Consider the following 14,208-nt stretch of genomic DNA (forward strand, 5'->3'; position numbering starts at 1 on the left):
CTCCCAATTTGTGTAAGTTCAGATTGTAGAAAATTTAAAAAAAAAAAAAAATAGATACATAAGCAGATATATAGATATATAGAAATATATATGGATGATAGATAGAAAGAAGAACGAACGAACGAAAGAGAGAATGGAACCCAGGGGAAATGCCAATCGAAAGGGATAATTTTTTTTTTTTCCCCTTACAAGAATGAAAAAAATGATTATTCCAAAACGAAGAAAGTATATATATATATATAGCCGACAAACAGTTGTGTTTGATCTCCCCCCACCATATAGGTAGGTCCATATATGCATTCATATATATATATATATATATATATATATATATATATATATATATATATTTTTTTATTTTTATTTTTATTTTTATTTTTATTTTGGGGGTGGGGGGGGAGCCCATTTGGACGAGAGTATCTTCCACGTTGTCCCATTTCTATTTGAACAACTGAAAGAAAGAAAAAAAAAAAAAAAAAAAAAAAATGGAAAAGGAAAAGGAGGAATATTATAAGACTTCAGAACAGTACGAAATATGCAACAGTTTTGAAAACATAGGAATTGATGAAGGATTGTTAAGAGGAATTTATGCATACGGATTTGAAAAGCCATCAGCTATTCAGCAGAGAGGAATAAAACCAATTTTAAATGGAAGAGATGTGATTTTACAGAGTCAAAGTGGTACAGGGAAAACATGTGTTTTTGCTGTTGGTGCATTAAATTGTGTTAATAGGAACTTAAGTGAGACACAAGTAATCATATTATCTCCCACAAGAGAACTAGCTGAACAGACACAAAAGGTATGTTTAGCATTAGCAGATTATATACATGTAACTATATATTGTTGTATTGGAGGGAAAAAAATGAGTGATGATATTAAGGCATTAAATAATGGAGTACATGTTATTAGTGGAACTCCAGGGAGAATTTATCATATGTTAAATTTGAGACATTTAAAATGTAAATATATAAAACAATTAGTTATTGATGAAGCAGATGAAATGTTAAACAAAGGGTTTAAGGAACAGGTTTATGACATTTATCGCTTTTTATCACCCAATACTCAAATTGTTCTATCCTCAGCTACACTACCACAAGAGGTACTAGAAATAACGAACAAATTTATGCACAAGCCTGTGAAGATATTAGTGAAAAGAGATGAATTAACTTTAGAAGGAATTAAACAATTCTTTGTTTCTATTGAAAAAGAGCAATGGAAATATGAAACACTTGCTGACTTATATGAAAGTTTAACCATTACACAAGCAGTTGTTTTTTGCAACACAAAATTAAAAGTAGATTGGTTGGCAAAAAAAATGCAAGAATCCAATTTTACCGTTTGTAAAATTCATGCAGGAATGAGTCAAAGTGAAAGAGATGATATAATGTTGAAATTTAGACAGTGCAAATTTCGAGTTCTTATATCTACGGATATATGGGGTAGAGGTCTGGATGTGCAGGAAGTTTCCCTTGTTGTTAATTATGATTTGCCCAATTCTAGAGAGAGCTACATTCATAGAATTGGTAGAAGTGGTCGATTTGGCAGAAAGGGAGTGGCCATCAACTTTGTCAAAAATGATGATATAAAAATTTTAAGGGACATTGAACAGTACTACTCCACGCAGATTGACGAGATGCCCATGAACATAACGGAGTTGCTGTGAGGGTATGTTTGGGGGAGAGCAGCAAGAGTAGGAATCGAAGGAATTGAAGAAATTGAAGAAATTGAAGAAATTGAAGAAATTGAAGAAATTGAAGAAATTGAAGAAATTGAAGAAATTGAAATAATTGAAGGAATTGAAGATATTGAAGGAATTGAAAAGATAGAGAGTTCTTGCCAATTTCGAGAGTCCCTAAGCAATGCATCTCTCAGTTTTGTTCATAAAAAGGGTCGAAGGAAAAAAAATTTTTTTTTTAAATAAATAAATAAAATAAATACATAAGTACATAAGTAAGTACTTAAATAAATAAGTGGAACGAGAGGGTGAAGGATTGTCAATTGTGCAAAGAAAGGGAAACTACGATTATCCCCCCCCCCGTGCTCAGATATGCTTGTCTATGTTAGCGGGGCGTCTCCCACATGTTTGTTCCATTGATGTTGAATTAAAATAGAACAAATAAAAAAAATAAGATAAATCTTTGTAATACTACGCGATTATTTATATGTTTTTCTCCCCTTTTTATCCATTATGTGGTGTTTGTGCAGTTATTTTACCTGCATGTTCATAATTTTTTTACCCCCTTATAAGCTATTTATATATTTATTATTTTTTTTTTTTTTTCTCGCTGTGGTGTTCCATGGGCAGTTCTCCCCTGTCTTTTCTCCTTTTGCTTGTGGGCACCTAAGATCATTCCCTTAAGTGAATCTCCCCAATTCAGTTTTAATTTTCTTGCATTTTTTTTTAAAATAAGTTTTGATTATTCGTTGCAACGTTATATGTTTCTCATATATTCTTATTTTGCTTTTTCTACACCTAGTGTAATATATGTCGCCTACTATGCCCATTGGGCTTCTTTTTTTTTTTTTTTTTTTCACGCCGAAGCTGTATAAATTGTAAAGAACTTGGATAAGTTGTGTAAATTGGATAAGTTGGGCAAGTTGGATATGTTGGATAAGTTGGACAAGTTGGACAAGTTGTATATGTTGGATAAGTTGGACAAGTTGGACAAGTTGTATATGTTGGATAAGTTGGACAAGTTGGATATGTTGAATAACTTAAAATTTTTTTTTTTTTTTTTTTTTTTTTGTTGCGCGATTTGTTAATAAATTCTTGCCTGTTCAGGTAGTTTACATAAGTCGTTAAGGTAAATTAAGACTTTTTTTTTTTTTTTTTTTAATTTGAAAGGGATATAAATATAAGGAAAAAAGAAAAAAAAAAAAACGAGTTCTCCTTTTTTTTTTTTCACCATTTAGTTATGTAGCCATTTTGCCACTTCATTGTGTGTATTGTTATATATTTTATTATCCCCATTTTACACATTAAAAGATGTAGAACAAATGAGCAATACTTTTTATGATGGAGGAGGAAAATATTCAAAAGTCCAATTAAGGTTTTTATTGAAAGAAAGTTATAAGTGATTTCAGAGGGGTGTAAAAAAAAAAAAAAAAAAAAAAAATCCTTTCAGCTTATGCTAGAATATTATCGTTTGAATTTTCTAATCCGGGTTCATTCCATTTCTTCTTTCATGTTTACTTCCACTTGAATTTGCATTTTTATTTACCATATTTATGCTTATGTATGAAAGCAGAAAAGTGTTATTATAAGAAGTGTGCTGGGGAAGGCAAGTGCGTTAAAAACCACCTTGACGTTGCACCCAAGTGATTTTTTTTTTTTTCTTTTTTGGAAATTATCGATGAATGAAAATAACTACATCACAGGTAAAATTTTACCTTTTGAGTGAAAATTCACCTTTTGACTGTTTTTCCGGAAGAGCCATTTTTTATAGCATGGCTAGAATAGATATAAACACATGAAAAACATGCACATTATTTACTTTGTTTGTGTGTGGATTTTTACATGTATACAATCTCTTATGTATTGGTTCATGTGTCCTGAAATTATAAATTTGCTTATAACCACACACTCACGACGTCCACTCGCTGCGCACCGTCTCATTCCACAATTTGAACAAAATAATGGAATCAAGAAAACGTTTTCTCACAATCCTTTTTTTTCTTCTGTACGTTGCAAGTTGGGATGGAAGTTTGCACCCTGGGGAGGATAGGTCACTTGACGAGATACTAACAAAGGTATATGAAGAAAATTATGTTCATAAAAATAAAAACATTAGAAGTGGCACCATGTGGATGGTGGCAATTCAATACGCAAGAGAGATAAAGACTTTCGTGACGAATTGTTTTAAGAGTATCACAAGGTCGAAATACTTTTATGCATCTGGAAAGGTCATATATGGTATGAAAGACGACAGGGATTTTAGCATATTTTCACATTTCTGCTACAGTAATAGTAGGCGTTCAAAAGAAAAGGGAGTTGTAATTCTGACAAGTTTATTTATACCCAAAACTAAATTCTTAATATCAAATCAAACAGAGGAAGAAATGTATAATAATGTACATAAAAAAGATGGAAATACGTGTGAAGATTTGGAAAAAAAGTCTTTATTTGTGCATACTTTTAATGCTACTTCAGCAGGGTATTTAGACAACTCCTATTTTATATACGAAAAAGATATAGATGACAATTTGAGAGACACAAAATTAAATTTCGCTCTACTAAATTGTGGCCAGGAAATAAAAAATGCGTACAAAATTGAATTCAGAAACAATGACAACTTTTTGAGAAATCATTTTTCTTGTGAAGACCAAGGTGAGGAAATGCGTTTCAACGTTGAAATCAAGCATATCAATTTTTTTTTCTTCTTTTTTTTCCGTCTTTTTTTTCCTTATTTTTCGTGTGTTTTTTTATGAATATGGAAAATTATTCGATATAACGTGAAATGTTTTTTTTTTTTTTTTTTTTTTTTTTTTGTGTACTTGTAAAATCATCGTCATTAGGACTTTTATCATATTACATATGTTATCTGTTTTTTTTTTTTTTTTTTTTTTTTTTTTTTTTCGTTTGCATTTCACCACTGCAGGGTTAATTGAGATACATATACTATTGGTTATGATACTAGGTGTGCTTTCACTAGTGTACAAGAAAAAAGAAGAAACATTAAGACAAGCGAATAATGCACTGAAGGAATCTTTGCATGTAGCTGTCCTGTTTTTCTTTTTTTCGAATTTATTATATCTTATACATTTGTTTGTTTATGCTTTCAATGGGTCTGGGTTCACTATACTTAAGGTGCTGAGCCAAATTTTTGAATCCATCTATGATTGTTTTATTGTGAGTATAATATTTTATGTAATGTGTTGTACACATGATAAGAATAAAAGAAGGGAAGATACTTTTAGGAATTCTCTTGTTTATAGTATGTTTAAATTTACGTATGTTTTATTCGAGGTGCAGAATCAACAGGACTTGAATCTGTATGCATCTTTATCATCAGGTACGAGAAAAACTTGAGAAAAATTTGAGAAAATTCATCCCTTCAAGAGGACATATTAAGGGGGAATGATGTACATTGCATTTTTATTGCGAATTGATTGCTAACTACTGTTGTTATATAATCTTTTTTTTTTTTTTTTTTTTTTTTCTACCTTTTCTTCTCCCTTTTTCATAGTTGTAGCTTTACCCTTTGTGGCATATCGATTCTTCATTGCGGGTATTTTTTTCACATTTCAATAGATGCATTCGTATGTGAAAAGGACATATATATATATATACACACATGTATATACACATCTTGGTGATACCTCCACACGTACATGTGTGCACATGATCTTTTGTTCTATTCACATTCCCTGTAATTCAGTGTTGATTTACAACAACTGCAAGAAACTGATGAAGGAAAAGACTTACAGTAATGAGAAGTTTTCTGTTTTATTTGAAGCGTTTTTGTTAGTTAAAAGGAAAAGTGTGAGATAGTTCCTACTTATAAATGTGTTTAAATTATTTATTCAGAGAACAAGCAACATTTATTGTATAAGAATAGACAAAGTGATATTTTCATTTTTGTATATATGCTATTGTGCTCTGCAGGTACAACCTCTGGATCATGTCTATCCCCATGTACTACTTACTGATGACTAGAGCTTCAGTGTAAAAAAAAACAGAGAGAAAGGGAGAGAGAGTGGGAAAGAGAGTGCACTCACATGGATGAGGATATGTATACACTTGCACATAACCCATGGTTACATGCGTCTGATTCTGTACTCTTTTGAAGAATCTAAGAACTGCCACAACCTGACCATTTTGCTGTAATCAGAAAAATATCACGCATACGTAGAAGCATCACATAGGGGAAAAAAAAAAAAAAAAAAAAACTTAGCCATTGCATATGCATCTCAATGGATACACAACAAAATGCTTGTTTTGCTTCAATTAGCCTTGATTTGATTTTATTTTTTTCACTGCCTCCCACCTTTTCTCCCTAATTCACAGACATTTCACCCACCTGTTCGTGCATTTCTCGAATCTTTTAATTTTGATCTGTAATAGTAAAAGCGTTATGCATACAAAAGGAGAAAAAACAAAAACAAAAAAAATAGGAGATAAATGAAAAACGGAGTGGTGTAAAGCAAAAAATGTGCAAGTGAATATACGCCCACATTGTGGGAAAGAATATGAATCTCCCCACTATGCTTTTTTTTTTTTTTTTTTTTTTTTTTTTTTTTTTTTTCCTTAGATTTGGTACACATAATTTCTGAAAAGAAGTATGAAGAGCTGGAATCCAGGAATCCATACTTAGATATGGAGTGATTTTTTTTTTTTTTTTTTTCCTTTTTTTTCAAATTGTTTCATATATTATCGTTCAGAACATTAATGAATTAATTAACATTGGTATTTGAACTTTTTCACTATATCACACCATTTTTGAGCAATTTTTTAGTTTTCAAATATTAGGTATTTTTTTCATGTGATTGTCCAATTTGATGAGATGATAATTTTTATCCTTCTGATGCTTCATCTTCAATAAGAGTCAAAAAATACGATTTTTTTCCTACCTCTGTTTCTACAAGGAATTAATCATATATATTATACCTCTATATTTTGTTTTTTTCTCTATCTTTTTTTTTTCTTTTATTATATGTCATTATTTTTAAGGATTGATTTTTTTTTTTTTAAGTATACCTTCTATTTGTTGATAACCACAGTTATGTAACATTTTTTTTTTTTTTTTTTTTTTTTTTTTTGGCGTACGACTTGTTCAAGAATTGTGTCTATATATTTGCTTTTTCACATCTTCATCATGCCTTGATAGTATTTCCCCCACTTTTGTTAAAACATTTTTCTTTTTTCAAACGTGAAGACTCCTACGAAAGAAAAGTTTTAACTTGTATATTTTTTTTTTTTTTTTTTTTTTTATTCTACTACTTGATCATGTATTATGTGAAAAAATATGAACATAAGCTACTTAGCGATACGCTAAGATTTTTAGGGTTTACAGTAAAATGGGGAATTCACGAAAATGGATATTGGCTAACAAACCTGAACTATACCTTTGATTACATGCTGTCAAATTTACTTATAAAATATTTTAAGGAAAAAAGTAAATTATGCAAGTGCTTTTTGGAGAGAAAATGTTGTCCTTTCTGCCATTTTTGCCGACTTTTCCCCATTTTTGTTGCTTTTTTTTTCAAAACTTTCTAAGTGTGTTCACATGTACATATATTTGTGCCTTTATAAGGATTTATAACTTAACAGATAGGAGTGCACACATGTAGTTTTGCCCTGGTTCCCTCTTTTTTTTTTTTTTTTTTTTTTTCCATTGTTGCAGAAGTTAAGACCGTGATAGATGTAGGATGTGGACATGGACATTATGTGAACGAATTAAATTTTCACAAAATAAAAGCATTAGGTGTTGATGGAAATTTTAAGCTTGTTAATTTTTTGAAAAATGGTATATGCTTTGACATAAATGGTGTAGGAGAGGGATTTCAAACATGCTTTTCTGTGGCGATCACATATGTTCATGTATGTTCTTACAAAGCAATGTGTGGGGTTATATATACACATAGTGAACTGCTTTTTTTTTTTTTTTTTTTTTCTGTGCTTTAGAGAATATCTACCCACTTGATGCCACAAATGAATACTTTGTATCAGATATACTAAACAAAAAAAACGATTCTACAAAGAAAGCAGTTGCAAAGGAGAATTCATGTTTGGACGTGAACAGAGTCATAAGAAAAAGTACAGATATTGGCCGACGTATTTTCCATTTTGATTACGTACTGTGTTTGAATGTGGGAGAGTATATTCCAAAGGTAAACAAGATATGAAAATAAGCACATGCACAGGGATGACTATTTTTTGTTTGCATGTATGTTTGTAGTTATGTTACATAATGAATTTGTGGGTTCTGTGAAGACATTAGGTACATGGATATTTTGCATCCTTGGCGAAAGTTTTCTCCACAAAATAACCCTGCAAAATGTATACTGCTTAGACAACCTACTTATTTCGATTTTTGCAGAAAAAAGAAGAAACTTTCCTCAAAAACTTAGATAGACTAAACAGCAAGGGAATTATTTTATCTTGGGATATCCCGAACACTTTTAATATAGGTACCATTAATGAAAAAAGGGAAGAAGAAATTTTTGAAATTTTTCTCAGCGTTTATAACTATACCTATGATGAGAAGACTAGTTCATTCTTCAGGAAAAACTGCAGCAATGACGCCCTTAGAAATTGCATATACATTTTTGAGAAGCGAATGGGTTAGCAGTTCACCCTCTTGATTTGCTAGCGTTTGTCGCGCGCAGGTGTTTAAATTTGTGCCCTTGCACTTTTCACATGTTATTTGGTATTTGCACTTTTCACATGTTATTTGGTATTTGTACTTTTCACATGTTATTTGGTATTTGCACTTTTCACATGTTATTTGGTATTTGTACTTTTCACATGTTATTTGGTATTTGCAACTTTCTACTTGCTATTTGATATTTGCAACTTTCTACTTGCTATTTGATATTTGCAACTTTCTACTTGCTATTTGATATGTGCTATGCCTGCTTTATTTATTATTATTATTATATTTTTTTTTTTTTTCGTATGCCCTCTCATATGGCTAGCTTACCATATTGCGTAAGTCAACTCAGACATACAATTATAATTAAATAGGCATTCATATGGACAAATTATAAACATGTGCATGTATACGTGTGAGTGTATACATATTTCATTTATACAGAGTTGCATATCTTCTCAGGTTTCTTTCATAAGTAAATTGACAAACCGTTGAAAATGTTTTTAAAACAAGCATAAACCCTAGGTATCAATAATGTTGACATGATGATTGTTAAGAAAAAAAAAAAAAAAAAAGAGTAAATTATCTCCTGACTTGTTCAGGCAAACAGCCAAAAATCCTCAGGAAATGTTCTTTCCACATTGGGAAAAAAAAAAAAAAAAAAATTACATGTATATATATATGCACACCGATCAAAATGAAAAAACAAATGAATGACACGTATAAATTTTCTCTTCCCTGAAATGAAATGAGTGAATTAAAGATAAATGAATACGAATGAAAAAAACCTAGATAGCAACAACCTAGCAGAAAAATAAAATAAAATAATAAACACTAGATGAATTAACAAAATACGGGTAGCTAAATTACAAGGGAGAAATCTACAGAAGGGGTAGAATTAGTATATATTTGATTATGATGCAAACGAAGGGGAGGAAAAAGTGTTAAGGAAAGGTAAAGAATTCTAAGCAGTCCACTTACGCGCCATAATAAGAAAAGAGAGCCAAAGATGTGGAAACAAAAATGAAAAGAATAAAAAAAAAAAACGAAAAAAAAAAGAGATTTATTAATAAAAGCATACAAAAAATGCATTGTTGACTGAGCAAAATAAAATAAAAAAAAAAAAAAAAAAAATTGAATGTGCAAAAGTATATAACAAAGAAGTTCTCTCCCTAGGCATACACAGTTAATTTTAACAAATTAGTTGGAGAAACAACCATATATCTAGAATGAAACAAATCGAAAACAAAAAAGAATATTGCAGCCATGTCATTAAAAAAAAAGTGTACCTTTAACAATGATGAAAGGAAAAACGAAATTAATAGGAGTAATAATATAAACGACACAATTAAAAAAATCTGTTCAAATGAAAGTCAGAATAAATCTAAGAATAAAATTGACATAAAAAAGGACAATAAACGCTCTTCCAGTGGTTCAAGGAATGCAACAGTGAAGGATAAATTGAAGTCCAACTTGCGTACGAATATGGGGAAAGGCTCAAGTAATAAGGCAACAGCTGATGTGGATACAGAAAGTGAATTGGAGACAAGCACAGAGGTGAAAAAAAATGTGAAGGGTAACGCAATCGGAAATACAAAGGACGTGAAGGGTAACGTAAAAGGGAATGCAAAAGATGTGAAAGGAAACACAAAAGGGAATACAAAGGACGTGAAAAGAAACACAAAAGGGAATACAAAGGACGTGAAAAGAAACATAAAAGAGAATACAAAAGACGTGAAGAGAAACGTAAAAGAAAGGGAGGCAGATTATCCAAAAGGTAGTAGCCATAGCCCACGGCAAAAGCCATTAGGAACCTCCCCCCAGAAGAATTCCACTGTGAAGTTCCCAAACAACAAAATGAACTATTCAAAAGAGTTAACAAATGGAGGAATAGAAGGAACAGATCATTCTGAACAGGCACCTATGAACAAAAAGAAATCAGAAAAAATGAGAATAAATAACTATAAAAAAAAAGTTGTTGAAATGGGGGAAAAGCGTGCCAAAAGTGCAGAACGTGAAAAAAGTTGTAAAGTGAGAAATGAGAAATGTAGGGCAATCAATAAAAAAAATAATAAATTGAAGAGTGCATATATTAACGAAATTCAATTGAAGAATAACATATATATCTGCAAATTTAAAAATAAGCTAAATAAAATTCATAAATACTTTTTCCCTATATACAAATACGGTGAAGCATCAATAGCACGAAACAAGGCAGCGTTGCTAAAAGTTCACATGCACTCATGTTTGTATTGTCAAAATGGAGTTCTTTGCAACTTTGTCGAAAATTACATGTTGTAATGTGGTAGAAAAATAGAGGTGTTGTAAAGAGATTATAATGGCATTGTTAATTTTTTTTTTTTTTTTCTATTTGGAAATGGTTTCATTTTTATATCCATACATTCCGTTAAAATGATTTAAAAAAAAAAAAAAAAAAAAAAAAAAAAAGAGAGAAAAAATCACCAGTAGTGTGTTGACAAATGATATGAACGTTTTATATTTCCCTGTATGGTCAGGTGAATATGCATAATAAAAATATTTGTTTTTTACCTTCTTCGCTTCCCAATTTTTATGTGCCACTAAATAAAACGTACAAATCATGCTCATTCTAAAGTATGACTATATAGCAAATGTTACATGGCACTGTTTGAGGTTTGTTTGTCTATTTTTTTTGCTTCTTTCATATACACTTATTTTTCCTTCTTTAAAAATAGTTATATATTCTATATAAATTTTTTGGTATGCACACACATTTTTCATTCTGAAAAGGTGTGGTATGTGTATGTTTACAGCCAAAAGGGGGGAAAAAAAAAAAAAAAAAAAAAAATCACCTGACCTGTGCATAATTCCCCCCCCCCCTTATTCCCATGTTGCTAGGCTTTTTACCTGCTTTTTCATATATTCTGTTTTATGTTCGTGTTGACACGAATTCTTTTTTCCAAATGATTCAGACATTTAATTGATTTTTATATGATTATTAGACTCCGAATTGAATTTCACATTTTTGAGGAAAACTTGTCCATTAAAAGAATTGGCCGGAGTACATTGGATTTGTTCATGTCACATATTTCACCATTGCATAGAATTTCATCAATTATAAAATGGGTTTTGTCGATGTTAAACATGATATCTAGTTCGCACACATTTTCATAATACTTATCTAGGATTTCAATAATGTTATGAATCATTTCGAGTATGGCGAATTCGTTTACATCCTGCTTAGTGACTCCTACGATTAGGTAGAGACTAGCATATCTTGTGAAAATGAAAGGGAAAGCATGTTTTACAAGAAATGTGTGAACGTAGTAGAGGCCAGTAAAACTGGAAGCAAATGTGTGGACATGACAACCATATATATGTATGTACAAGAATAATTTATTATTTTTGAGAACACAGCTTAACAAAAACTTTTAACCACGTTTAGTAGTTAACACTTGTTAGTAGTTTACAATTGTGATATTTTTTTTTTTTTCATGTAAAGAACATTTCATGCTAATAATGTACCCAACGATGGGGAGTGTACAAGTAAAAAATCTAACCTTCTGTAAATAATTTTATATTCCCTATACTGTAGGAAGGAACACTGATAATCAACTCTTGATAAGCATTTTCGTATGAGTTCCCCTTCGAGAACTGTTCTCTCTTCAATACTGAGGCCGTTATAATATTGACTTAACCTCGTTTGTCCTTGTTTGTTGACCATTAACAGAAATTCGATCATATTTTTTTCTGAACAGTTTTACGATGCGTTCCCTATGAGATATTTCTCCAGAATTCCTTATCAGGGTTGCCTCTTGAATTTTTTGATCGGTTTCACCTGTTAAAGTTACTATCTTACATTCGTAAAAGAGATTCCTATTCAACACATTCCTGCTCAAATTTAGTTCCAGATATAGCTGCTCTTACATATAAGTGTATGTTGTGTCGTTTAAAAAAAAAGAGGAAAAAAAAAAAAAAAAAAAAAAAAAAACCTAGCCCCTTCACCCTCCAGGTTTTAAAGTGATAGTAGGGAAATTAAAATGATTTCTATTTAAATCAATAAAATGGTGGAATGTTCATATATTAAAAGGGAGAAACAGTATAAAGGATTTCTCTTTTTTTATCAGTTCCCTACTTTTTTTTTTTTTTTTTTTTTTTTTTTTTTTTTTGTTTTTCCTAAAATATGTTTCTCTTTATTTGATACCTGATTATTTTTTCTTTTTTTTTTTCTCTGGGAGTACAAAAAAATGATTGCATAAGTTTTAGTGATTCCCCACGAAGAATTTCGTGCGTTGCGTTTTTCATCCCGCATTTCACCCCATGTTTCGTCCGATTTTGCGTCCAATTTTTGGTCAAATTTTTGGTCCAATTTTTCTGCCACTCCCATTTTTTAAATGATTAAACTTGTGCTTGAGTATGTACATACTCAGCATGTACGTATGCGAATATTTTTAAGTTTAAAAAAAAAGGTTGGGGGAAAGAAAGAGAAAAAAAAAAAAAATAAATTACACCAAAGGGAGGAGGGGGTTATCAATTGTGCATTCGAGAATTATTTGAATAATGGGAAACAAGTACGCTAAAAGGAAAAAATACGAGTTATGTGAAATTCAGTACGAAAAAGGTAAGAACTTTGGAAAAAAAAAAAAAAAAAAATAAAAAAAATTACACAGATAGATATATATATACACGACATGGATACATTCATGTGTGAATAGTAGCATATATAGAACATGCCCAATGGTTTGTACTGGTTTATGCCAAGAAATAAATGCTTGAACATTTGCAAAGAATGTTTAATGATAAGAAATCAGGAAAAAAAAAAAAAAATAATAAAATAATAAAAAGTTATATACAGTGTCCTATGTGTGTATACACAATTTCTGAGACCTATGTTCATATATCTAAACTATGTGCATATTTTTTTATATATATGGCACTATAACATGACTTCTTACAATTTCTAATCTTTGAAAGAATTCGAACTGAAGTATCCCTGGAATGAAATAATTAAATGGGGAAATCAAGACTTAAACATACATATGAATATTGTGAACATTGAGAAAACAATTGAAGAAATAAAAGACATAACAATAGATGAAGAGACATTTTTTAATATGACTGATGTGCCACAAATTGACCCATTTCATTTCGATAATGATTTAGTTACATGGGCTAAATCTCTGTTAAAAGAAAATCAAAATTTAAAGAGAATAAGATACAATCTTGTTCCCAAGATTATTAGTGAAAACGAATTTTGGTTAAGATATTTTTCAGCGATGAAACTAATAGTTACGAAAAATGCATTCGAGGGTGATCAAAGATGAGAAGGTTACTCAGGGGTCTGTAACTTGTCGTTTATGCATGGGTTGAATTTGTGTTTGTGAAAAAAAGCTAGGAACCAAAAGGTATGTACAATTTTTTAGAGTTAACCAGAAAGTGGAAAAAAAAAAAAAAAAATGAGAGAAAAGTTAAGAAAAGGAGAGAAATTAAGAAAAGGAGAGAAATTATAAAAAAAAGGGAGAAATTAAAAAAAAAGAGAGAATAAAAAAAAAAAATCCTACACCAGTACAACGCTAACAGATCAGTGTAAGTTATATTAAACTAACTTATGATAATATAACTATGGAATGGAGAGGAATAACCTTGCTTGCAAAAACATCAGTGTCCCTTTTTTTTTATTTTATTTTTTTTACTAGTTAATCAAAGCAGAACAAGCAAGTGAATCTACACATACGGTAAAATACGCATGTAGGAATTACTTCCCGGTTGATATTACTTATTTAAACGGATCCAATAAGAGAAAGATGTACTTAGTGAAGATTAGGACCCTTTTATATATATCACTGTGGCTGAGGAAGAAAAAGTGAACTCTCTTCTCTTGTTCACTCCAGAGAAACAAGTTAAGAAGTGTGTACA

General features: G+C 30.5%; 6 protein-coding genes across 6 annotated transcripts; 5 read left to right on the plus strand and 1 right to left on the minus strand.

Moving 5' to 3' along the window:
- Positions 1–485: 485 nt before the first annotated feature.
- On the plus strand, positions 486–1,664 carry PGO_052520 (eukaryotic initiation factor; the record flags this gene model as incomplete). The annotated part of the gene is made up of 1 exon (XM_028686630.1): positions 486–1,664. The coding sequence occupies one exon, from the start codon at positions 486–488 to the stop codon at positions 1,662–1,664; it is 1,179 nt and encodes a 392-aa protein (XP_028542431.1).
- Positions 1,665–3,637: 1,973 nt separating this feature from the next.
- Positions 3,638–6,326, plus strand: PGO_052530 (hypothetical protein, conserved; the record flags this gene model as incomplete). Its single annotated transcript, XM_028686631.1, has 7 exons — positions 3,638–4,328; positions 4,600–5,013; positions 5,188–5,229; positions 5,380–5,464; positions 5,607–5,666; positions 6,009–6,058; positions 6,253–6,326. 7 exons carry the CDS (start codon positions 3,638–3,640, stop codon positions 6,324–6,326), a joined length of 1,416 nt encoding a protein of 471 aa, XP_028542432.1.
- Positions 6,327–6,947: 621 nt separating this feature from the next.
- PGO_052540 (hypothetical protein, conserved) lies at positions 6,948–8,289 on the plus strand (the record flags this gene model as incomplete). Its single annotated transcript, XM_028686632.1, has 4 exons — positions 6,948–7,116; positions 7,345–7,467; positions 7,626–7,831; positions 8,041–8,289. 4 exons carry the CDS (start codon positions 6,948–6,950, stop codon positions 8,287–8,289), a joined length of 747 nt encoding a protein of 248 aa, XP_028542433.1.
- A 1,290-nt stretch (positions 8,290–9,579) lies between these two features.
- On the plus strand, positions 9,580–10,614 carry PGO_052550 (hypothetical protein, conserved; the record flags this gene model as incomplete). The annotated part of the gene is made up of 1 exon (XM_028686633.1): positions 9,580–10,614. The coding sequence occupies one exon, from the start codon at positions 9,580–9,582 to the stop codon at positions 10,612–10,614; it is 1,035 nt and encodes a 344-aa protein (XP_028542434.1).
- A 695-nt stretch (positions 10,615–11,309) lies between these two features.
- PGO_052560 (AP-4 complex subunit sigma) lies at positions 11,310–12,034 on the minus strand (the record flags this gene model as incomplete). The annotated part of the gene is made up of 2 exons (XM_028686634.1): positions 11,310–11,568; positions 11,853–12,034. The coding sequence occupies 2 exons, from the start codon at positions 12,032–12,034 to the stop codon at positions 11,310–11,312; spliced, it is 441 nt and encodes a 146-aa protein (XP_028542435.1).
- Positions 12,035–12,852: 818 nt separating this feature from the next.
- Positions 12,853–13,616, plus strand: PGO_052570 (hypothetical protein, conserved; the record flags this gene model as incomplete). Its single annotated transcript, XM_028686635.1, has 2 exons — positions 12,853–12,913; positions 13,267–13,616. 2 exons carry the CDS (start codon positions 12,853–12,855, stop codon positions 13,614–13,616), a joined length of 411 nt encoding a protein of 136 aa, XP_028542436.1.
- Positions 13,617–14,208: the final 592 nt, after the last annotated feature.

This window comes from Plasmodium gonderi, assembly GCF_002157705.1.
Source record: "Plasmodium gonderi DNA, contig: Chr05, whole genome shotgun sequence".
NCBI classification, from domain to species: Eukaryota; Apicomplexa; class Aconoidasida; order Haemosporida; family Plasmodiidae; genus Plasmodium; species Plasmodium gonderi.